Raw genomic sequence first — 26,167 nt, 5'->3', positions numbered from 1 at the left:
ATTTTAAATCTCAAAAGCCTCTCCTTAGAACCAGCAGGAAGCTTAGTAGGCCCTTCAGCTGTTCCACAATGTGAAAAAGCAAGAACACTGATTTTCTAAAATTGATACCTGCTGAAAAGATTCTGGCTACTGGACTTCCTGGATACGCACATCAATACTGACGTCCACACTGATAAATGTTAGGAAACCCTGGACGCTGTTAAAAACCCGATTTTTGCCCTCTCTATGCTGAGGCACAGGCTGCCGGACAAGGCAACTACCCTTGAAAGATTTGCAAAATGAACCCCAAATAGGCAAAACATTAGTCAGTACTTATACAATGCAGGTATGAGCTCTCAGTTGAAGGGCTCCTCTGGAGTGGGCTAGGGAGGCCTGGTTGTCCAGAGTGACGTGTGCAAGTTTGCTCTGCTCCTTCATGTGTGAGAACAGGCACTATTAGAAGCCATGGAAGAACAATGTATCCCTAAAGATGCGAGAATGAGGCCAGTCAGCCAGGGACAAAAGATGGCAGACAGCAGACTAGCAATGTCAACGTTCTTCTCTGGCTCATCCAGCGAAGGTCAAGAGCAACAGATGACTGTAAATGTCTTGTTGGCTGGGAAGTCGGGCAATAGCCAGAAAGGTGTCACTCCAGTTTCTGTTTGAACTCTAGGTGAAAATAGATCCTGAAGTGGTCAGTGATCAATCTTGTGCACCCCCCCCCCATCACTCACGCACACCCTCAGCAGGATCCCCTTGGGGCACATTACCTTATGTCCCAGCTGAGCTGCTTCTCCCCGCGCCGCTGTGGCAATGGGATCAATAAGGTGCCCGATTTCCTGGACCACTGAAGTTAGCTGCTCCTGCAGAGCCTGATAAGGACAGAGAGCTGTCAAATTCACCCTACAGCAATTCACCACGTAGCCACACTGATTTAAAAATAAAAAGGCCCATGCAAAAGACAAGGGAGGCGATGAGAAATGGGTATCAAAATATCCACTGTATCTATAATGGATAATACCTCTCTTGGGTGAGCCATGCCGCTACCACTCCACCCCGCCTTTCCCAGGGATCCTCAGCTCCCCTGGGCTAGAGCCCCCACACTTCCAGCGAGTGACACAAGGCAAGTCCAAAGAATACTTTTCATACTGGCTCCTCACTCACACTAACCACAGTGTTAAGTGATGCTGCTGGTATCCTTACTTTGAGTTATGCAGCATAACTACTGGAAATAAGGAACATTTCCCTTCCAAGAAGAGAAGACAACTTTGTTTGAATGGGGAGAGCTAACGTGAGGTCTGGGGGAATGTCCAGGTGGCTGTCTCCTCAGAACTAAGAACGCCTTTAGGGAGGAGAGGAGGGGAGGAAAGGGTGATAGGAAAATGAGATCAGCTCTCTGAAAGCAGGACCATTTCCCAGACAGCACACTGTGAAAATGGCAGGTGAGTTACCCACTGGGCTCAGCTCAGGCTCCAAGTACATTGTATTTGGTAATGTGAATGCAAATATTAAAATTGCACCCCCAAGGTATTTCTTCTCAGGTTTGAAAGAAGAACTGAATTGGTGCCGTGAAGAGATGAGGCCAAGTATCTGGATGATGCTGGAGTATGAGGGAGATGGGGAATTTCAAGTGGACATTAGTAGCTGGTAGCAGGACAGATCAGATCCTTTGTCGGACTCTTCCTAGGAAATTTGCTTGATGGATTCAGGATTAATAGATCACAGCATTGGACATTTTAGGTCCTCACATGCCAGCATGGAACGGGGTAATTTCTGACAAGGTGACAATGCTCTGCTTGTCAGAAATGAGACTCTGGCCCGTGCTGCTTTCCCTTTGAATAATACTGCATATAGGCTGGGGGCTCTGGGCAGAGGTTAGTTATTGAGAAGAGCAATCTAACACGCCAAATGGAAAACAAAGTCCTGGGGATACAAAGGAAAAAGAAAGACAGAGATAGAAAGTTGGATGAAGGTGGAGAGAAACATCTAAACTTCCAAGGATCTTATTTAGTTCACTATCATCTTTCTGCTCATGTGATTATAGTCAAGAATGTAAGAATAGGGGTGCCTGGGTGGCTTGGTCAGTTAAGTGTCTGCCTTTGGCTCAGGTCATGATCCTGGAGTCCTGGGATCCAGTCCCACATCGGACTCCCTGCTCAGTGGTTAGTCTGCTTCTCCCTCTCCCTCTGCTCCTCCTCCCACTCATGCTCTCTCTCTCAAACAAAACAAAACGAAACAAAAAAACACCTAAAAATGCAAGAATATTTCAGCAATGTTATCTTATTACAGATGGCTTATTAAAATAAATGTGGTGTAAGCAGGGAGTCCACATAGTTCAAAGGGAGGGATTTTCTTCCTAGGGAGGAAGGGAAGAGAGAGGATATGCTTTGGGAGGGGTGGTGAAAGGATGGAGGCCTGAGAGGGAGGTTCCGGGGTGCTGGTCATCTTTGTTTTTTGACCTGGGTGCTAACTAAAGGCTGTGCTCAGTTGGTGATAATTCATCAAGCTGTGTACTTATGACATGCACACTGTTCTGTATGCAGGTCCCTCCTTTAATAAAAGGTTGACAATAATTGTAACATTCTGCATAGGATGAGACTATTTCTTCTTTCTTTTCTTGACAGTGGGGGAGGAGGGCAGAGCTGGAGTAAAATCGACAGCTCTATTAATAAAAATGAGCAAGACCAACTCTGGGCCCACTGCTTAGAGACAGCGGGCCTAAGTTCACTGTTGATGAATTCAGGGGCGGTAAGGGACATGTCAGTAAACAGACCACCCATATTTATTAAGCAGCTCCTGAGTGTCAGGCACTTTTGACAGAGAGAAGGAAGTGTGAATCAAAGGCCTTTGGACAGGTTAATAGAAAAAATTGGCAAAAAAAGGCCGTGGCTCTGAATTAAAAATATAATGCAAACAGTTCCCAACACTGGATATTGGGTAACTTAGGACAGAATCCTTTATCTCTGAATGGACCAAATGTGTAGAGTTTAATGCTAAATATGCCCATTGGTCAAAAAATGCATTGATAAAATGAGACAAGGAAACATTCAACATTTCCATGCCTTGGCCTGCTCTACTGATGTGTGAAACTGAATATGGTAACCCCACCTTACTGACGCACTCTCATCTGACATTTTTATTTTTATTTTCCCCCAGCTGTCATTTCCACTCCAGCAGCACACGTGTTCCTTCACCAAACCCCCATTCTCTACTCAGCATTTGCCTTAGTCCCTCGAAAAACTTCCCAGGTGGGTTCCAGGAGAAGGTGCTTCACTGACAACATGCTAGCATCGAAGAAGTATTTGGTCCCATTCCCCACCCCCTGAAGCCTGATGCTGAGATGGTTTGGCTCTTCCAGAGACCTCTGATCTGGCCACAGAGCCCCGGCCTACCTCCACAGAGATGTCATCCCTCGTGGCCAGGCTCTGGCTGACAGCCGCCAGCGAGGCCTGCTCAATGTCCCGGATGCATCGGTTGATACCATCGATGGAGTAGTCACACTCTCTCTGTCCAGGTGCCTTGTCCCTGGAAGGAACAGGGCAGGTCAAATAGATTCCTCGGGGTTCAAGTCCCACAACTTGTTGTAGCACTGGTGGGCTGGGAGCCCCTATCTACTTTCTACTGGGTTTGATTGCTACATTGAAGGAGTGACTCTCTGACCCTTGCTTGGGAATGCCTCTCTGCAGAGCCCATGCATTTCTTCATATAACACTTGTATTTATTTATTTCTAGTGGGAAGGATATGATGCTGTTCCTCATTTCAGGCTGATGATAGGCACCTGCTAATCAAACTATTTAGACGGCACTGGCTTAAGCATACGACCCTTATTATTATTTTTTTTAAAGACCAGTGCTATTTCCAGTGCGAATATACTGTCCTCTCTACATTGCATACAATTCACAAAGTCCTATGGTAGGAGTTAAAATATTTAGTGGATTTTTTTCTTTGTAAGGCATTGGGTAAGAGAACAGTGGTGCTGAGTCTCAAAAGCGATCAAAAGGCAAAGTATACAGCTAAGGAAAAGGATGTGTTCCATGTTGTGGGGTATAAACTTTGGTCAACTTCAGAGATGTTATACCAATTCTGGGGATTTTTCAGGTTCATACTATCGCCAAGGAGTTCAGAGATGTCCGGAGTCACTGTGGGATCTAGAATATTCTTCTTGCCTTATTAGCAAAATAAAGTAACCTCAAACCCTGCTCAATATACAGTGGTGTTCTCTGCCTAAGCTCCTAGATATAGACAATGTAGCACAATGGTTAGGACTGGGACTAGGGCCATCAGGTCTGGGGATGACCATGAGAATACTCCCTAAGTCCTTTCTGCCTGAATTCTCTCATCAGTAAAAAATGGTGACCCATGGCAGTGTTTACTTCACAAGGTTGTTGTGATGAAGAAATACGGCAACACAGGTAAAGTGTTCAGAACAGTTTCTGACATAGAGTGTTTAGGTTAGCTACTGTTGTGCCCAGCACTACCACTGGTCCCAAAGAGCCAAACAAAAAGACAATGATAATGATGAGCTCCATTGCTATTAAATCGAAGTCCTGTTGGCTTGGGCTTATCCTCCTTCTGCCCTGTTCAGATGCAGGTCCCTAGCAATTTCTGGAGGAGAAACTAACCTGATAGATGTGATGAGACTCTTGATAGAGTCAGACACGGTGTGGGAGTGTCCAGCTAGCACAGACCAGGTGGGCGGGTCTTTGGGGTTGATGGCCAGTGAGCGTGCAGTGCGAATGAGGTATGACGAACTCTCCAGCATGGTCTTGGCTGAGACGAGGATCGGTTCCTGTGCCTGGGAGCCCTGGAAGCAGATAGCAGAAGGGGAAAGGGCAGGGTACACAGATGAAATGAATGAGGAGGGGCTCTGGAAGGCCCTGTTCTTTACCAAGTCACTACCTGTGTTCTTCGGAAAGAGACACAGAGGTGAGGAAACCATGGAGGCTGATTCACACAGAGCCTGGAGAGCAAGCACTTGGGTCCACGTTCACTCTTAGATACCATTTTCGAATATGGCACGTGCCAAGAAAGAATCAGCCCCCAACAGGCACAGAGCTTGTTCTTAACACATAAAGCTAAGGCATTACCACTTAAGAGATGCACATACCTTGAGTTTCATGAACTCTGTGGAGATATCATCATCAACAACAACAATGCCCTACAAGACAGAGCTTTTGGAATTCTTAACTGTTCATGCTCGTTTGGTGCCACACAGACTAGCCAAAGACCCCAATATTACCTTTGCTGCAAAGACCCCCTACCTCGGAACTGATCTGGGCAGGAATGCTGACAAACTCAGGGTTGGATGCAAATGCTGTCAGATTCTCCACAGCTTCGATCAAGGGTGCGGTGGCAATGCGACACTTATTGCGGTTGTCTTCGGAGAAATCCCCGTCCAGGGCCTGATGGGAGAACACATGGAGACATTATCCCACGGAGATGCACAAACCACTTCCGGCCACCATAATGATCTCCTAATTGAAGAATGTGGTTTAATGGGATACTGAAAATGTTTGGTGAATTCATAAAAAAAAAAAAAAACAAATCAGAGAGATCAAGCTACCTAGCAGAGCGACTCAGTTAGCAATCCTAAGAAATAAAGTTTAATATGTGGCTCACAGAGCAGCTGACCTCAAAGTCCATCATCTTCCCACGCATATGATCTTGCAGCTGAACCATTTTCTTCCCCACTTTTCACACTATAACCTTTGGGCTCTTCCCCTCCATTTTCACTTTAAGTCTCTTCCCTCCCAAATTATAAAGATACTTTACACTGCATAGCACTTTCAACTTTTTCTAGCTTTTACTGGATATCCCTGAATGAATAACGGAGGTGGGGCTTCCATGTCTGCCATTTTGAAATGAACAAAGTGGAATCCAATGGGAAGGAATGGACTAGAACTACCCCCAACAATATGGACAAATCTCATAAACATAGTATTTACAGAGGCCAGACACAAAAATGTACCTACTATAGGATTCCATTTATACCAAGTACAAAAAGAGGTGAAACTAATTTAAGGTGTTAGCAGTCTGGTCACCCTTCAGAGCAGGTTAAGACTAAGGGGCCCAAAGGGGGTTTCTGGGGGCTGGTCATGTTCTATTTCTTGATCTGGTTGTAGTTACCTAGGTGTATTCAACTTACATTCACTGAGCTCTATACATACGATGTGTGTTTTTGTCTATCCATCTTATGCTTCAATAGCTTTTTAAGAAAAATAGTAGCAGGTAACACAGTGGCACTGAGTGATCAGTCACACTGCTGATTAACGGCCTAGATGAGGAGAATCCAGGAACACAGCCTGTGATTCATGAAAGGCTGCCTAATAGAGGGTTAACACTTGGACTTGAGGTTCCCCAACCCCAGACCCCACCTTCTGAAGAACAAGACTGTTAGAACCTACAGCCTGTGAGCTGGAGACAATATCCCTTCCTCCCAGCAAAGGGCTACATTTGAGAAGGCAGTTATATTTGTAGAATAATAATAAATTTCTCCGTTAAATGACCAATTAAACTTTTAATTCAACTGTTATGAGCAATCTATAAAAGCCAATTTAGACAATTAGTGAACAAAAAACCAGAGGCCCCAGCATTCTGAAACAAACCAGATCTGAGATGAGAGCGTTTCTATTTTTCAGGAAGGCAAGAGTAGGCAGGCACATATGCTTTAAAGGCTATTTCTGAATAACAACTACATTCCAATCAAGCTTTGGCAGCTTGGGACAATAATTATACATCCTGCCACGCTAATATTTTCGGAGGAATTCCCATGAGCCTGGCTCATTTACCATCTTCACTAATACCCCACACGGCTTGCCTCTGCTCATCTGCAGGCACTGACCTCTCTTCTAACCTCACCAATTCTGCCATTCTTTCAACCCAATGGCAGCCCTACGTGCTATTTCTTGCTCACACATACGGCCCCCATTCTAACTGCCACTCATGTGCTCAGTACATGTGGAGTTAGTGCCTGTGACCTGCACTGTGTCTTGTTCCTCTAATCTTGTTGCACCATCAACATCATTGACTCCTTGAAGTCAGGCCCCACCAGGCTTCAGAGCCATCTGGGAACCCACGGGGAGGCAGGGCGGGTGCCACTCAGCAGGAGCCTGACCGGAGTGGCCCCAGCACGGGCAAACTGGTGTAGCAGGCAGATGGCAGGAATGGACTTCGGTGTCAAAGGAACTCAAATCCTAGCTGCACCAGTGGCCAATCACACCCCCTCCTGCTGGGATGATGTGGCTTCTAGCTCAATGGAAGATGACAAGCCTCCCCTTTGTGCTGCTCATTCCTCCTGTTCTTATCTCCCCATCCCCTTTTTCTACCTTCTACAACCTTCTTGGCCTCTTAGGAAGGCAGGCATCTGATCAAGCCACCAACCTTTACTTGAACTTATCCAAAATGAAAAGATGATTAGCTGAGGTAAATCCCAAGGAACAGTTTTCTAATTGTGCAGTTTCATGAACTGTGCCAAGAGATGAAGAAAGGATATATATTTTTTGAGCCTGGGCACTAACATCATGTATCCTGCAGCCCACTGCTACTCATGGGACAGGATCTTGAATAACATGGAACAACACCAAGCTACAGCAACCACTATTTCCCCTAGAGGTAGCATTTAGCATCAGAAAGGATGGGTTACACAGATATTATGTCATCTCTGAATGCTGCTTCCACTCTGGGGATGGCTAAGCCACCCGAGTAAACTGAATATGCCCATCTGCTCACTGGTGAAATTTTAGGTAGACATGACAGTTTTCATGCAGACATTCCATGTCACAGAATGTCTAGTACAGCAGCTGCAACAATGAAGGGGTAAATTCATTTAGGCAAATGCCCGGGACCCATTAGGACAAGGATCCTCTTGACCCCTGGGCTAGCTCCTTTGAATGTTCTCTTAGCACAATCTCAAGGGAGTCTAGGAGAAACAATTTCTATATGGGTACCAGAATCAAAGATCCACGGACTTTGGGGGGTTGGAAGGGACCTTAAGACCTTAAAGATTTGGGACCTTAGTTCTAAATCCCCAACGTTCTAGATGATAAAACCAACACCTAGAAGGTGGCATGCTATCCAAGCTCACGCCTCAAACCACAACCCAAGAGCCCTGGCTCCCTTCTCTCCTGACCTTAGACAAAGGCAGTAAGAATTGGAATAAGAGAAGCCCAAGAAGTTTTCCCCTTTCTTTTTCTTCTGAAAAAAGTCTCCTTTACCAATCCAAACCTAAGGATGACCAAGAAGACATACTTATAGTCAAGTCAAAATTAATTAAAGAGCGCTGGATCTGGTATCTTTGGTACACACATCTTGCTCACACATGGGTATGCTTAATCCCCAAATCTGAGCTTTACCTCTGCTGTGAGAGCAAGGCCATCCTTCAACTTCTCAGAGAAGTTAAAGCTGTTGTACAACTTCTATGTGGCACCTAAACCTGAGTGAGTGCACATGTGAAATAGCATTCTATTCCACCCATGTGATTCGAGACTAGGTAATGAACTGACTGAAGAAAGAAAAGCAAGGGTCCCTGTGTGGGGTGACAGCAACCATGGGTAGGGGTCTGTGTGCTTCTAATGCAGCTGGTATTTAGAGCAATCTGCCAGGGAGGAGGGTGCAGATATTTATTCCTGCTGAGCCAAGCTTTGGGATTTTAAAGAACACCATCGGTAGAGGTTTAAGATTCTTGGGGGCACACATTCTAATGGTGTGGATAACCCGCTGCGAAGGTCTATTCCCTGATTTCCCATGTTCCTCTGGCTGGGGTCCCTCCTGTTTTTGTGGCTATAATGGTGTGGCACCTGGGACTGAGGGTTGGGCACATCCTCATGATTAAAAGAAAAAAAAAAAGGCACTAGAAGCCTAAAACTTAGAGCAAACTGCAGCTACGAGGGCAGCTATCTTAAACATTGAGGGAACTGAATATTCATTTGCTCTGCTCTACGACAGGATTCTTAACCATTCCTTAAAACAGGAAATCTATTCAGTATACAGGATGGTGAGCTACAGGGGAAGGACCCATTACCATTTTCCTATTAGTTAACTAAAAACAAGGCTCATTGTCCCTGGCGAACCCTGCCACCTGGTGCAAATTGAAAAACCAAGCCCATTTCAGCCGGTCGAGGGGCAATGGGTTCCTTTCTGTTCCTCGGGCATTGCTGCTGGTTCCCAGGGAGCTCACCGAGCCGAGGCCTTCATCTTCCCCACCTACTGATCACCCTGTACCCCTCCTCTGATGTTCCCGCACACGCCTATTTTTCAGGCCATTACAAGAGCTCATTTGTGGCCAGGAATTGCAAAGAGGGTTTGACACCATGAGGAGCATCTGAAAAGAAGAGGAGATCTTAGCAGAGATGCTTTATACAGAGACAGGTCAGGACTTAGAGCAGGAGGCGGCACAAAAGAAAGGTTCCCAGGAATTTCTATAGAACAGTTTCCTTCCTTTTCTTCCTCTGTTGGTCCATCTAAATATAGTCTGTTTCTAAACGATCAGAAAACGGCCAAGTTTGACCTGCAGTCAGTTAATGATACAGCAACCACCAATGATGTGACTCCCCTCCGTCGCGGCTGTCTTCCAGCCCTCCCTCCCCCGATCTGCACACAAGTAGTGTCAACAGACCAAGGTGTTTCTTCCTAGGTTAGTCTGGATTTGAACACCATGCTGGGGTGAGAGTAGGACTGGGATTGCAAAGAACAGGGGCTCTGGGATCTGGGTTTGAATTCCCATCTGCCACTTACTTACTGGCTGGGTCGCCTTGGGAAAGTTACTTAACCTGCTAGCGCCTGGTGTCCTGAGTGCACAACGGGGGTGACAAACACAGGGTGGTTGTGTGAACTGGGATGAGTGATATGCACCAAACACTTGGAACAGGCTTTGTACAAACCAAACAGTTAAAAATGTAAGCTTTATTCATTTCAAATACTATCAACTATGACGGTAATTAAGGTGAGCTGCCACCAGGATCCCAGGGGCACCTGCTCATCGGCTTTAATTTATTTCCAACCTATCTTATTATTGTCTTCAAATAGGCAGACTTTACTTTCTTAAGGCTCTTTGTTGAAACGGCAAGAAACTGCTGACCGGGCTAACCGGTCTGTGCTCTCATCCACCAGCTTCCAAGTGCTGCCAGGCTGCGAGTTCTCCCCTTTGTTTCTGCCTGGCCCAGCCTGCGGACTGCTTTCTCCACGTGATTAAAGTGGTTCTGCAGAGTGCGAGGAAAATGACGTGTGTGGTATCCTGTCCCCTGGAGAGGACAGGAGAAGTCCCATTACTCCAGGCCTGGCCCGGCAACACAACTACCTCGGGGAATGTGACAATCCTTGAATAAGCGTGAACCCTCCACTGGCTGTGCGCCTTCTCCTCTCCGGGTTTCCACAGAGCTGGTTGCCTGCCTTCCACGACAGACTCCTTCGGAGGCTTGCAAGGGGCTTCTGGGCTCCCTGCCTGTGACCTGCTGTACCAGCTGTGGCTGTTTCCCCGCAAGGTCAGCTGCCCCGCTGCTGCTTGGTCCCCGCTTGGGACAGGCTGGATTTGTGGCTTTATCACCCAGCCATAAATACTGCAGGCCTGCCACTGCAATTCCTTCCTCATACAGGGTACCCGGCCCCCACCCCTCCTTCAACCAGTCCACGGCCTATAACACAAAGATGAACTTGCTATAAACATGGAGTGCTCTATTTTAAAAATCTGATGCTCCATTTCAAACATTCAAACAGCTATGAACAGAAGAGAAATCATAGGATAGGTGAAATTGACTTTTTAAGGTGATTTCCCCACAATTTCCCATTCCCTTCCCCCCTCTACCTTCTCTCTAGGTCCAGATATATCTAGCAACGATGGCAGATCCCCTACCAGCAATTCCCTGTAGCAAATGAGCTCAAAACCAGCCCACAGCAGCAGACCGTTTGAGTAAAACACAAGGTGTCTGCTCCCCAAACACCGTGCCAAGAGACGCCTTGCAGCCAACCTCTTCCACATTTCTGCCCCTAAGCTTCTCATGTACAGAACTTGGCAACCGCCTCCCATCCCTCTGCCCCAGCTAAGAAGGTTAGTGGAGGCCAAGGCTGTTGTTTTTCATGATAATTATCTTCATTGGAAAAGGACTGCTCCTCACTGACTTCAATCAGGAGTTAAGCTTCAGGAGACACAAGTCTTAGGCGAGCAGAGCTTAAATCCTGCACACTTCTTTCCCCTCTGCAACAGGTGACGCAGGATCACTAAGACCTCAGTTCCGTGACCTACCTTGATGGTCTTCACTAGGTTGGCAGTGCTGTTGGCGACTTCCTTGGCTGACTGGACAAAGTGCCTCTTGGCCACTGGGTTGGCTGTCTTGGACGAGGCGATGCGGCATGCATTGCAGAGGGCCGAGGTGTGCTTGGCGACAATTGTGGCCGCCGACAGAACCTACAAAACATGGAGCCGGGTTGGGGCACAGCATGCTCAGTGCAGCGGGGTCCAGGTCAGAGGAGTCCACCCTGGTCCCGAGTCCTGGATTCCTCTTCAGCTCACCTATCTCAGGCCCGTGTAATGTGCCATGTGTGTCTAGCTCTGCCATCCCAGAGCCATACCAGGAGAGCAGGGGGGCAAGAATGGCTAAGCAAGAGAGAATAAAGAGAAGGGAAGGGGTGCTGCTGGAGTAGTGGGACAGTGCTGGGCTCCAGAGCATGTGGAAGGAGAGATAGTCAGCTCTGCTTCAGGGCCCCCCGCCAGGAGGCATTCGGTCCAGGGTCTAGGCCAGCCCTGCCTGACCGGAGTGCAGTGTGAATGACATATGATATTTTAGACTGGCTAGTAGCCACATTAAAGTAAGTAGAGGAACAAGAGCAGTTGATTTCAATAACTTATTTTTTTTAAAGATTTTATTTATTTACTTATTTGACAGAGAGAGAGAGACACAGCGAGGGAGGGAACACAAGCAGGGGGAGTGGGAGAGGGAGAAGCAGGCTTCCCGCAGAGCAGGGAGCCCGATGTGGGGCTCTATCCCAGGACCCTGGGATCATGACCTGAGCCAAAGGCAGACGCTTAACGACTGAGCCACCCAGGCGCCCCTAATTTCAATAACTTATTTTATTTAACTTGACATATCCAAAATATTTCATTTCACCAGGTAATATCACCTGGAGTCCACGTCTAGATGAGGAAAAGAAACATCAAGGTGTAACAGCTCCTTCCTCGGCTACAGGGGGACTGTGCGCACCTGAGTAAGGGGCACCTGAGTAAGGGGTCTGGGTCAGGCATCTCCTGGGCCCCACCTCCACCCCCAACTGCTCTCTTGAATCCCCCCGATCCACTTTGCTGAGGCTGGTAACACGCCCTTGTCCTTAACTGGACAGGGAGAAATGTCAGGTGTCCTGACGTCTTCCATGCCAGTTCTCAGGCTCGTAGGTAGGTCTGATGGCCCCTGTATTGCCTCCTTAACTTGGGTCTTCCTCCTGCCAGAAGAATGCTGGGCTCGGGGTTCACGGAGGACGTGGCACTCACAGGCTGCTTCTAGTAGCCCTATGGGCCGGTTCCTGTTCCTTTCAGCACACGCTGCTTAAGTTACTGGGACTTCATGCCACTCGGATACGGAGTGTCGCCCATACTGTCTAGTCCTGAAATGCCTGTGGGTCCTTTCGGCACTTTGAATTCTGACCAGACTCTGAGGCCTGGCTCAGGGCCACCATCTCTGTGCAGTGAACCTTGACAGGCCCTCACAGAGATCAGCACATGTTCCTCTGTGCATCCCGGGCGCTGTCATCATACCCCGACCACCCCATCTTCCAAGCTTTATCCAACAGAGGAAGAGCCAGGGCATAGAGGGGTCAGGTCTAACTTGTGTTGACCCTTAGTACTGAGCACAGAACAAGCCCTCCACCTACGTCCTCTGACCTGAATGAAATCATGAGACTCCTGATGAATCTCCCGGCGATGACTTCATCCTACTGCCCACCAGCACCTCATTTCAAAGCACTGACACATTGCCACGCTCACCACATTTTGCAATATCCCTCCCAAGTTGTTATCCACAGGGCTGCCTTTAGCTGGCTGAGCAAGCTCGGGAAGAACAGTATTCTTCCCTAATTCCTCACGGTCTCCCACAATCCCCCTACAAGAGTTTAAGGACTCACAGACCTCACACCCTTGCCCCGTGGTTACCTGTGACGGGCTGCTGCCGGGGTCCACCAGGTTCTGGCATGCCATCTGGATAGCCTGGTTAGCCCTGGCAAACTGGATGGGGTCCACGAGGCCCTGATGGCCCGCCTGGCTATTTGGATCAGAGATGCCCACCAGGTATGCAGCCTGGAAAGGGAGAAGGAAAGCGCAGCTCAGATTCTCTGTGCTCCCGGATGAGCCTGTCGGGGATGATGGCCCGGCAGTGCGCAGGCCACATTCTTAGGGGCTCCCTGGTGCAGGTTGGTCAGGGTAATCTCACCAGTAAGGGTTTAAGGACGGACGGGCTGATGGTGGCCAAGTCTCCTGCATCCTTCTGGGAACAAAGTCTCCTGTTCTGAAAAAATCCTCAAGAAGCTTTCCTATGGAGCCTGAACGGGGATGAATGCAGCCCTGTGTGCTCATCTTAGGACCATGAGGGGACCCAGTCTCAGTGTGAGGCTGACTCTTCGGCTGGCAGATGGGATAGGCAGAAAAAAGGGGGTGGAGACCAATGGCATGGAGCCGCTGGGTTGGTTAACCTTGGAGCTTGCCGTGCATGGGAGTTTCTCATCTCATAGCCAACTGCATCCTTATTGTTCAGACCAGTATATCCAGGAGTAAGGAGAGTGAGTAAGATGGCTCAGGAAAAAAAAAAGGCACTATTTGGTCTCTAAGAGGACAAGAAGCTCTAAGAGAAGGTCTTCTCTTTAAACCCTTTGGATAGTCAAATCACAGGGAGAAAATGAAACTGTGAATGAGAATTTTAATCTTAAGTCATTTCCGAGGAGATTTGAGGGGCAGGATAAGGATAATTTCATCCCCCAAACTAGGGATGTTTCCCTTTGGTTCAGTAAAATTTTCCAGCCTCAAGGTAACGGTCAAATGATAAATCCTTTAAGGTAAGTGCTGACAATTTGTGAAGCTTCAGTCACATGAGCCCAGTAATTATTACAGATGCACAGGACAGTCGAACCAAAGCAAGGAACATGCCCGATCATGTCTCTGCAGGATGGTATCTAATTTTTTCTCCCTCTGATCCTAAGAAGAGCGTGACTAAGATTTTTGCAATTTTAAAGCCTCAGAAAGAATGTGAATTATGTAATACTCATTTTTTTTCCCTCAAAACAACTCCTCTCTAAAAGTGGTCTTAAAAAAAAAATAAAAAACCCAAATCTGGCCTCTGAAGACTTATGCTGGGTCTGCAGCGTTCTGAGTTCCACTGTCCTCACCAGGCTGCTGTGCTCCTGGGGGGTAACCAGCTGGTGCTGTGTCGAAACGGCCCAGCCAGCACAGGAACCTCCACCTTTACCATGGTTTCTATGATGGTGGTCAGGGACGGAGCTGCCGTTGGAGCTCCCCAGTGCCTCCCACAGGGACGGGGCACTCCTGGTATCCTCACTCGAGCACAGCACAGAGGCACAAGACACAGGCCTTAAGGCTGGAAGGCCGGCATCAGGGGGCCTGGGGGCCAGTCCCTTACCTGGGCTGCAGCCTCCGTCAGCCCACAGAGGGCCTTGGACGCAATCCCCACACACTCCCCAAACGCAGGGAGGTCCCCGGTCTTGGCGTTCTGTGAAATCCCTGCCATCGACTCGCCCAGAACCTGCAAAACAACCAACCAGTGATACTCGCGAACCAGCATTTCTTCCAGCCATGGGGAAAAGGGCGCTACACTTCCAACTTTAACATTCAAAGCCACTTAATGTACACGATTTGCCATTATTTTTCTTTATATGCATTAAGAGGAGATTTAAGAGAATTATATCATTTGTTTCGTAAAGAGAAATGAATAATGAAACCATGAACCTTTCATCTAAAAACTATCTTTATCTTGGGGCGCCTGGGTGGCTCAGTTGGTTAAACGTCCAACTCTTGATTTTAGCTCAGTCATGATCTCAGGGTCGTGAGATTGAGCCCTGCATCGGTTGGCTCCAAGCTCAGCACAGAGCCTACTTGGGATTTTCTCCCTCTCTCTCTCTGCCCCAACCCCCCCTTTAGCCCCCTCCCCTGCCCTGCTCTGCTCGCTCTCTCTCTCTTCAAAAAAGAAAAAAGTTATCTAGATCTCAAAGAGCTACAGTTAATATATACAGACCAATAAAGTAAAATCTAAACAGGGCATCCCAGAGGTGAATGGTCTCAAGTGAGACCTGTCAGTACCCAGAAAAATCAGACACATATACTGAACTGCAGGGAGTCACACCCAGGAAAGCAGAAGACATACCCTTGCTGATATTATTCATTTACTTATTGATAGTAAAATTTAAGTATGGCTTTGTTAAAAAGTGTGCGTATATATATAGATAGGTGATCTGAACATTAAGACTATTTCCTAAATTTTTAAGTATTTCCCCTTATTTTGAAAATCACTGATGTCTTTTTTTCTCTAGAGGTCTTAAAGTAAGAGCTAAAAGGGATTTTAATATTTAGAATCCAACCCAGAGAGGTAGAGCACCCTACATAAGGTCACACAGAAGGTCACATGGGCAGGGGCAGGATACCTGCCCCATAGCTGGTGTTGTCTTCCATGGGCCTTGTCATGCCCCAAGAGGGCAGGTCCTAGTCCTACTTCCCAGGGTCACAGATGATGGAATAGAAGATGTTGAACATAACCCTTTAGAAAGACTATGGCACTGCCAATACAGAATTCTTCATTAATAAGCCATCTGGGATGGGGAAAAAATTCCCTAAAATTGCTTAGATACACAACATAGTCCAGTGTACATGAAGACTTGCAAAGCAGAGAAGTTAGAAGATATTTGTATGCACAGTATTGTCCGTCCTATCAAGCTGCCTCCCTCTTTAGGAAGGAAGAGTTTCTTTGGATCTAAGTGTGTAAGACACATGCACCCTTCCCTTAGGCAATCCAGAATTCCATGAAGGGTGCTGGACAGAGCAAACTCTAGGCTTAGCCCATTGCAAGGCATGCCCCTCCTGACATCACCAACACAGCTGTGTCCCCAAAGCTAACGTCAGACTGACGTAGACAAACACGTGCTTGTGCTCCAAGCACAAACTTGGTACTGGCGACTGTTCCATATCCGCTCGTCTCACTTGTATTTCATTTTTACCCGGTTTTGAAGCATTCTCAACAACTTCGGTATTGCCATCACAGGTTAGTGCTTCTCGACTTTTTAAAAAATCATTATTGCTCCACTAAGAAATCTTTTTAGCCTCCCCACCCCCAATTGCTAACCACATCAAAGTAAATAAGAAGAAATAAGATTTTGTTGAGCAAGGTTAAGATGTGGCAGAGGGTGGGGACACAAACTATTGCAATATTTAGATTTTCTCACTCCCACCTCCCAAAAGAACCCCCAATTTTTCAAGTAACTTGAGAATGATGCCATTAATGGATGGCCAGAAGAACAGACAAGGGGGTCTCATAATAGCCAAGGTCCCTGATGGGCTTTCCCTTGCAATTCAGTCCCAAGTGAAAGAAATCCATGATTTGATTCACAGTAAGAACCATCTACGATATGGTGTAAGCACGGTATCTCTAAGTGTTACTTCTGGACTGCATTGGCAGGAACCGAGGGACCTGTCAGAAATGCACAATCTCAGCCCCACCTCCGATCTACTGAATCAGAAACTCAGGGCTAAGGTCCAGCAATCTGTGTTTGACAAGACCCCTAAGTGATTCTGATGCACAGTCAAGTTTGAGGAGCACCTGAGCAAAGGGCTCCACCGTGAGGCTTTGTAATATATGCAGCCACACAGAGAGGCCAAAGACAGATGCATACAGAGCATGTCTAGATCCTTCCACACAATGAGGAGGAATGTGAACAGCACAGACAGGCTTACCTTGGAGTTTTCCATCACACTCTCAATGCAGTCAAAGTAAGAGAGGTCACTCACAGGTTCATTAGGATTGTCCAACATCCCCTTGACAGTCTACGGAAGGAAAACACAACTTAAAAAGCAAGCGAGTGTTATAGAACAAGAGAAATTTCAACGTAAAATACCAACTGTCGACTCCCCCTCCGCATATAGGATTCTGGTCATGATCACTCATTTATCCACATTCTTGAGAGGAATTTAGATGGTTTTATCTGTGACTTCAGATTTCCTGCTAGCAACACAACACTGATGGCAGGGTATAGCTTTGACAGAGAGGAGAGTCTCCTGTTTACAAATTTGAAGGAGAAGCATGGTATCCACAAAAGGGAGAGATTTTTTTTTTTTCCTTAAGAAAATCTAAAAGCTAATGCAAGGCAATGGTCAATTAGCATAATTTCTCTGCTGGGTAACTCCAAGGAGTTTACATTTCAAGGACACATTAACTGATTTCTACTTGATGAGGAGAACCTTCAGTTTTCAATTCTGCAACATTTTAATGCATAGGCATGAAAGAAGGGAACTCCCTAAAACTGCCCACTGGGATGGTTCATTTGTTTTTAATTCAAAAAGTATAGAAAACATTCACTCTATTTAGGAATCCCTCAAGGAGCAGGGCATGGAGCTTGCTCCTTTGTCTCCAGTCCACTGAAAATCATCGTGAGCTTGCATGTTGTAATAATCTCCAACAGTCACATATGAGGGAATTTTCCAGGGGAGCTAAGTCTGAGATAGAGCCATCCAACCTCCTCCCCACTGAGTGAGAATGTACATTTGGACCCAGCAGCCTTTGGGGGTACAGCCATTTGAGTTGCCAAGGATTGGGGGAGGTCATGGTGGAAACTGCTGAGTTACTAAGATCCCAGGAAAGAGGGCAGCATAAAGGAGTGCATTTCACTGAAGAACCTCTTCCCGCTCTTCACACAATCAAAATTGTTTTAGTAACAGCCGTCCCGAAAGAGTCATAATTTTGGCAACCAAGGATACCATTAAAGGACAGAGTGTTTGTATCTGGGCCTACAGATCTGATTTGGACCAAAAGCCCACATATCGTGTTTGCGGATGTGAACAGAGCGGGATAGGACAGTAATTAACCCAACATAGGAATCAGGCTCCACTGTTTTCAGAATGCTTTAGTCCTCAGGTTACAAGCCTCTTCTCCCCTCCAGCTGTGCTTACTGGCCAACTGCCACCAGCAGACTGGGCCTCAATCAAACCCTTCAGAAGCTGCAGTCAGACCCCCTCTGGCATGCTGGGTACTCCCGTGCTAATCATCCGGGAAACTAAAGGTATACTGGGTACAACCAACCCATATGCACTGAGATACCTAGTTGGCTGTTTCAATATAACCTGCATTGGTTAGGACTGCTTTACATACAAGTGGGCACAATGATTTTCTGTTTACCTGTGTACATCCTAGAGGCACAGATGAATTTTCCATTATAAATAAGCCCTAAGTATGAATATAAATTGGGAAGCACCCACACTGTGTTCTGGGCCACTACAGGTCTCACAGTCACCTTGATTGGTAGTAAGTATTACTCCTGAGTTTCCACTAATGTGCCCCCTACAGTGTCTAAAATAAAATGTATGGGAAAATCATTTTTACTCAAAAAGAACATCTAACCCAGCTTCTCCCAACTGTGCCAGCATAATGACTCCAAAACTTTTTTTAGGTAGAAATTGCTCGTCTTCAGCTTACGTCCAGACCTCTTCCTATTTGAAATAGAGTCCTTTAAACAAAATAACTCTCATCCTAGTGGAAAAAGGGGAAGCAGAGATGATAAACCCACCAAATCTAATTTTTCTTCAATTCCTTCTCACTTGGATCGAAACTTTGGCCTCAGTAGTCTTCCAGGAAGGACATAAGGCAAGAACAGAGGAGAAGAAACTGACCCGTTCTGGGAAGGACAGAGAGTCACAGCCTCTTAAATCCCCAGCAGCCTTTCTAGGGACCTACCTCGAGCTCCCGTAGCGCATTATCACATTCTTTCTGGCCTGGAGCTTGCTGGGTGCACAGAGTGATGAGCTGATTGATGCTCTCGGTCACAGCTCTGTAACAGAAACAGATAAAAGGTTTTTGTTTTATTTTGTAAATATCAACAGTAATTTCCCCAACAATGCTTTGTAGGTTCACCAGAAATACAAGGAATTCATTATAAAGGCTGGGGTCCCCGTGAGAGCTCTTCGCCAAGGCTATGAACAACCAAAAATAAACTACAACCAGCGAAGACAGAATGAGTGTTCCCACTCTGCCTGTGATTACTCATTTGATTTCCCTTTCAAGGGTACTAATGGTTCTTTTAGGAAAGTAGGACTATCTTTTAATATATTCATAGGAAAGAATTCACAACAAAGTTGCAAATAGCAAAAAGATCATTTAACACTGTTTTTAAATATCCTTCATTAGCAGCCCATAAGGAATAAGATGATCTGAGGCTCTTTTGGATAGCCTTTGTATAGTTTGGAGTGTTTTATATATTTTAAAACATAGCAGGCATACATAGAGTAAACTGTGCTAATGATTTTAAAATCTCGTCTTTCCATGAAATCCTACATGATTCGCTAGTTCCTAGAAGCTATCCCCAAATTTTCTTTAAAAGAGCTCTTTTCTTTAACATTAATAGGAATTAGAGACTCATGATTTTATATGTGTTTCTATTCTTCTTAGAACTTGAGAAGCAGCTCAGAGTTTTTTCTATATTGGCAAGGATTCCACCTCTCCTGAGCAGCCTCTGTTTAACTCCTGCCTAGGTTAGGCCATAGTTCATTTAGAAAGTCATGGTCCATTTTGCGTTAATTTTTTTTAAAGGTGTGAAATATGGGTCCAGGTTCTTTTTCTGTGGAGGGTGGGGGTGGCTTATGTAGGTCCAATTAATTATTCCAGCACCCTTCATTTAAAAGGCTCTTCATTCTACATTGCATTGCTTTTGTAACTTTCTTGACAACCCCTGGGCCATATTTATGTGGGTCTACTTCTGGACTCTGTTCCACTGACCCACGTGTCTAATCCTTTGCCAATACCACAATGTTTTTATATTAAGTCTTAAAATTGAATACCCTTGTGTTTTAGAAATGGAAAAAAAAAAAAAAAAAAAAAAAAACCAGATAGGAGAGAACTCCCTAAGGGGATGCTACAAGTAAGGAGCAAAAACAACACTCAAATCCATGACTACCTGACTCCAAAGCCAGATCCATAGCCATTTTTCTGTATGGCCAGAACTGGTCTACACTCTGGCAGGGCCCTAAATTCTATTCATAGTTGCTAACCACTGCAGCTAACCCGCAACTTAAAATAAAACAAACAAAAACAAAATAGAGCACACTTGCTGTTAATCATTAGCAGCCTAATATAAAGGTGTCTCATTTTATTAAATTGGCTTTGCAGCTTCCCACAGAATATCAAATTAGATGGAAAATGATGTTGCCAAAGTACAAAGGCAATCAGCTTAATTATTTGATGAGGAGATACTGTTTTGAATTTTAAATTTAGCTAGGGCGGATGGGAAGAAGAAAAAACATTCCTCAACTCAAGAAAGAATCTCAAAATAGTTTTTGTAAGATTGACTCTAGCGATTCATTTATTTGGGGCAAAGTGCTTAATGAAGGTTTCATACAGAAGCACTGGGTTCTCTGTGGTGGAAAGCCCAACAGTAACAACCGAGAGAGCAGGTAAGGTCTAACTCTGGGCATCTTGGAGGGTGTGGTCCATGATGTATTCTCCAGACGGGTCCCTCGGAGTCCAGAGCCATGTTCCGGGTGGTAGGCTTCAAGACACACTTCCGAGTGGACAGGTGTGAACATAACGAAGGTGCAGAATGCCCTCAACAGTGCAGGATATTTCCACGTATCACACAAGCGTTCCCTTTAGCTCATTTCTTTCAATGTTTCCTGTTTATCTGCATTTTTTTTTTTAAAAAACCTTGTTTTTATATATAGATTTGTCCATTAAAAACTGTTTACGATTGGGGAATCCAAAGAATATATAGCTGTTTATTGTCCTCGTCTTTTATTGATTTTTTAGATGTGAAAATTTTTCAAATAAAAACTTGGGGTAAAAAACCCCAACAGACTAGCAGTTTGTGGTTGGATAGTCCATAAAAGTGCCAGCACAGCACGGATGTCTGAATGAGTCACTGGGGTAATACTGATCCATGATTAGGGAGCATGATTTAGGTATAATTTATCCTCATAACTCATTTTAGAGTCTGGAGTAGATAGCCCAGTAATAAAATAAGTGGCCCAGAGGCAAAGGGTTATGTAGATCTGACAATGAAAAATAGTATTTTTATGCTTCAAACTATAGCAGTTAGTTGTAAGATCAAAGGATTAGAAGCAACCCAAATATGCAATGACAGAGGATTGACTAAATAAATGTATAGTCTACAATGGAATTCTGGGTGCCCGTTAGAAGTCATAATGCATAGCATATTCCTAACATAGAAGAATATTCATGATTCACCATTAACAAAATTTACAAAACAGTATAAACAGGAGCCCACAGCTGCAAAATTAAACATATATATACTCAAAAAGTGACAGAATGACATACCAAAAAGTTAAGATTTATATTTTTTAAAGTAATTTTATTATTTTTAAATAAAAAATTTCAGTAAATCCAATAAAAAATGATGATTTAGCCAATTTACACTGTCACAAAGAGAGGGCCAAAAATAGCAGCATCCTCCCTCTGTTCTATATGAATCCAAATAGGCCTGAACCGCAGTTTTAAAATATTTTCCCACAATTTAAAAACAATGACTAAAGCTGCACAAGTTTATTTTTTAAAAATAAAAAGAAGTTAAGCAACCATAATTCTCCCATCTAGAAGTAGAGTTTACTTGTGTTTCGTTCTTTAGGCATATCCAGCCACTCTCAGTTTTTTTTTTTTTTTTTAAATTGGAATCTATAACCTTAGATCTTAAAAAAAAAAAAAGGCCTCTAACCTACACATTGTTTAGTGTTCAGAGATACTGACTGAATTGATTCAACTAGTTTGGGAGCTCTGGAGGGAAATTCTCAATAGATATGGAGATGGGCCAAGGGTGAGAGAAGAAAATCAACCAATTTCTGCTTCTGATGATCTGGTAAGCACAAATCATCTGATAAGGAGCTTGGAGGGGAAAACACCAACATCAGACATTTCCCTTCCTCAAGGGACAACGTCCTTAGGCAGGAAAAAAGAGCACCCCAAATTCCACATGTGCATATTCCCTGGGTCCTGCTCTGTACAAGGTATGGCAATTAAAAAATAATATAGTTTGTCTCTCTAGGAAAGCAAGGTGATTGCAATCCGGTTGGAGAAGCCGGATAATGAACAGGTAAGACACACAGAAGGTAAACCAAAGGAAGCAGTGAAGGCGGGAGCACGTCATACAGGATCCCGAACCTCCGAGAGGCCAGACATGCTCTAGGCTCGCAGGGAGCACACACGGATGGCATGGGTTCTGCATGGAAGGGAGAGCTCGATGTGGGCTGCAACAATCGGAGAAGTCAGTGAGATCCTGATTTGGATAAAGGGAAGAGAACATTCTACAGGAGAGCAACAGATGGCCTAGTTTATGTTTTTCTTTGCCACAGTGTGGAAGCGCTGCTTGCTGGCGTATCCTTTTTCACTGTCTCTGGAGACAGGAGGAAGCCTGCCTGGCAGGAACCTCAAAACAAAGGGCAGCCCAGGAAGAGGAATCGTCTGCAAAGTTCTAGGGAAGCCTCAGGGGACAGGAAAGCAGCTGGGTCCCAATGCTGGCAGCGACAGCCGTGGGCGTGAAGTCTCAGCCAGGGAGTCCTTCTGGCCAGCATGACCATGGTGTGAGCACTGGAGCAGGGGAGGTGCTCAGAGGTAGGATGTGCCCTCCTTTTTCCAATGCAACCTGGTTTTCCATTTCTTTGACTAAGTTCAGGGAGCATCAGACCAGCCCCTGGCCAGGGAAAAAGCTGTTGAAGGGTTGACAAAGGGTCTCCAGCTCTACCCAGCTCCTCAGAAGAGAGTCAGAGCTCACCACTTACACAGGAAAAAGACAAACGAGCCGGGCACTAAACAGAAAATGACTTCATCTCCTCTAAGCATCAGAAACCAAAGGACTGGGCTCCTCATGTGTACCTGGGCTCCAATGCAGAATGAAGAACAGAGGGAAAGGGCATACCCACCTGCTTTTCCAGAAATCAATCTTTTTTCCTAAAGCAGGAAGAATCATGGAGACCATCAAGAACAAAGGATTCAAGTCTATGGATGTTGGAGCAGGGCAGGGCTGCACTGGTCCAGGTCTAGGTCCCCACAATGGCATCAATGGGGCCTTTGGGGACATCCACATGAAACACAGGCAGGGCTGGGCTGTCCCAGGAATAGGGAGGGTGGTGGGACTGAAGATGAGGACAACAGCAGTCAGATCCCAGTGGCTCAACTCCAAGGGCACTCACATGCAGGGCTGCTTCAGCATCCAGATGGAATGAGGTGAGCATGCTGTGTGTGCACACGTCCCTTGCCCTAACTCCACCGGGCTATCCCTGTCTCATCACAGTGTGCACCCACCCAGCCCCAGTGCTGGGCCCAGCCCATTTCAGGCACGTGGTAAAAATCTGTTGAATGAATGAATGAATGCACCCCAGCTGTGCAGAGCTTCACCTCCGAAGAACCGCTCGCCTGACTCACTTGACCTGGCCAGAGCTTCCACTGGGAAATCACCTCAAGGAGCAGAGCTTCCCAACATGTGCCAAGAAGCCAAGGAGAATGTGTCGGCATCTTCTGACCACAGTTCCATCCTGAGACAGTCATTTCCTGTGATGATTTTTAAGCACGTACTTGGCTATGAAACCATCAGGCTGGAACTCCCTGTCAACTGCTCAAAGCCAGGACAGAGGCAAAGAAATTGTCATTACCTCGTCTCCAGGCCCCTTCCTCAATGTCACCACCAGGCGGCCTTCAGACACCCACAGAGCCCTGACACCGGCCATAATCCTTTAGGGCCTGCCTTCCCTTCCCTACCTGGCTTGCAAAAGGCCAATTTACACTCTCCCCTTCTTCCATGATTTAAGAGAGTGAACAGTGCGTTCTAAGCTGGAAACTGTTAATTCTGAAATGATGCAAAAAACTGAAGATAATGAAAAACATCTGAGTTCAGATACCTGGAAACATCAGTTGCCCTATCCAAAGGCTCTTTGTAGGAAAAAGAAGAATCAAGAAAGGGTTTCATATGAGAAACAGCTGCTCAACAGAGAGGACATCACGCCTCCCTCCTCAGCCCCCACCCCTCGGAGGGCCCCGCTAGCACAGCCACAAAGCAGAAGCTGGAGGCAGGGAGGTGGGAGGGTATTTTTCCAGTCTCCTAGGGGCTCTCGCTACTGTTCGAAGCTGAAGTATATACACCTAGGAAGAACTACAGACACTCACGGGCTTTTAAGGGACCTGCTCTAAAATGATCTAATTCCAACCCCTACCACCCGCAAACAATAAATAAACAAACAAATAAATAAAGCACTACAGGCCAAGAGGAGACCAGAGACCAGTTTTAACCATAAGCACCAAGATATACTGTATACTGATGAGAGCTAACAAGAACTTAGAACTTAAGGATGACATAGTACCCACCCCCATGTTGCAGATGGGAAAGTTGGGACAGGTTGAACAATCCAACCAATGTAACCAAGTGTGTCAAACATTAAAGCCTGGACTAGAATTCAGCTCTCCTGACTCTGAACTCAATTTAAAAAGACAGCCATTGAGCACCCAGAAGAGAGAAAGACATGAAAAGACAAATACACAAGTAAACAAGCAAAATCAAGATGAAAAAAAAAAAAATTGAAAAGTAGAAATCAAGCTATGCTTTTTAAAAATCACTAATTTGCACATTCTGAAAAGGTTTCCAATTATGCTATATATCCTAACTGCCTGCACTTCATCTCTTCCTGCTGTGAGCCTTCCTATACACAAAGTGATGCCAAGCAATGCTAAGAGAACAGGCCCACAGCACTAGAGAAGTATCAAACACCCTGCACCCTCCTGGTTCAGGAAAATGAATGTGGGCTTGCTAATACAAAATCTTCCCGGGCTGTCACTGCAGTTTCTCCACGGACCGGCATTCAGTCACTGGTTATTGAACGAAACTGAAACAGTGGCCCTGGAGCGGACGTTGTGTTGTATTCACCGCTTCCTCGGGTGAAAACAGTGGGAAAGGACGCTGGCACCACCCCAAACTCAACAGTTGACTCCCACCACTACCGCATTCACCCGAAACTGGAGCCCTTCTGCACGTGACAAATGGAACATGTTTAAATTCATCTCATGAATGAATGATGCCTTGATGCCAGGCACACAGTAAGTGCTCAAGAAATGTTGGACGGCTTGCTGGGTGTTGTGGGTGTGTGTGTGTTTTTTTTTTAATGCTTTTTAGTATTTTCTGATTTTTTTCAATGAGCACATACTACTTTCATCATTAGAAAGATATAACACTCCTTTAAGAACATCCATTTAAGCCATCATGCTTATAAATCAATAGGGGCCTTAAGTCTAAGCAAGCTGAAAGGCTGTAAGAGAAGACAGAAAACATCTCTAGTAGGGAAAGCACGTGAGGATGAGCCGGTTTAATCAAATGCCACAGTCACGACTCTGCCTCTGACAACATGAAAACAGCACCAGGGCTTTGCTCCTCACCAGAGCAGCAGGACGTCAGGCCTGTCTCTCAAACACCGACATTATTTAACCACACATGAAAGTACATTTTGTTCCACTCTTACCTTGCAGCAGCTGCCAGGAGATTTTTTGCATTGGGGGCTCCTGGATCCACCGAGAGAGACTTGGCAGCTAACAACAGCTTGCTGGATGCCATAGAGATATTCTTGAGGTTGCCTATCACTTGGATCTGGTCTTCTTTCGTCTGCAAAGTCGAAAGGAGGCAGAGTAATCAGGGACCGTCCATTTCTCCCGGGCAGCATTCAGAGAGCTGGGAGAAGCATCTTGAAATGGAAGCAAGTTATCTACAGAGACTGCATTAAGCCCCATTAGTCTGCAGATGCCTAACTGGTAGAGACACTGCCCCGTGTCTACCCTCCCCCAAACAGATAGCCACACCAAGATGCCCGCCACAGGACAGAGATCCATCCCCAAGTGGGTCAGCCAAGAGCTGTGCTGTCTCACAAGTGCAAGCATTGAAAGTGGGGGAGGGAAGGAGAGAGAGGGAGAGAGAGCACCAGCACATCAGTGCACAGACCAGGCCAGGATTCCAGCGTCT

General features: G+C 45.8%; 1 protein-coding gene across 13 annotated transcripts in view; it reads right to left on the bottom strand.

Annotated features, from left to right (window-relative positions):
* TLN2 (talin 2) overlaps window positions 1-26,167 on the bottom strand; it is a 421,358-nt gene that overhangs the window by 79,694 nt on the left and 315,497 nt on the right. For all 13 annotated transcript variants that reach the window (XM_032417152.1, XM_032417158.1, XM_032417149.1 and 10 more), the window contains 10 exons: window positions 25,674-25,813; window positions 18,904-18,997; window positions 16,911-17,000; window positions 14,590-14,712; window positions 13,113-13,256; window positions 11,217-11,378; window positions 5,242-5,382; window positions 4,603-4,784; window positions 3,372-3,504; window positions 750-851 (listed from right to left, as the gene is read on the bottom strand). In XM_032417152.1, coding sequence (XP_032273043.1) covers window positions 750-851; window positions 3,372-3,504; window positions 4,603-4,784; window positions 5,242-5,382; window positions 11,217-11,378; window positions 13,113-13,256; window positions 14,590-14,712; window positions 16,911-17,000; window positions 18,904-18,997; window positions 25,674-25,813 — 1,311 coding nt within the window. The remainder of the gene's footprint in view (window positions 1-749; window positions 852-3,371; window positions 3,505-4,602; window positions 4,785-5,241; window positions 5,383-11,216; window positions 11,379-13,112; window positions 13,257-14,589; window positions 14,713-16,910; window positions 17,001-18,903; window positions 18,998-25,673; window positions 25,814-26,167) is intronic.

The sequence above is a fragment of the Phoca vitulina genome, unplaced genomic scaffold (assembly GCF_004348235.1).
Source record: "Phoca vitulina isolate PV1807 unplaced genomic scaffold, GSC_HSeal_1.0 scaffold20, whole genome shotgun sequence".
Taxonomy (NCBI): Eukaryota; Metazoa; Chordata; class Mammalia; order Carnivora; family Phocidae; genus Phoca; species Phoca vitulina.
Note: the sequence above shows the minus strand (reverse complement) of the source record. Positions and strands in the feature narration are given on the sequence as shown.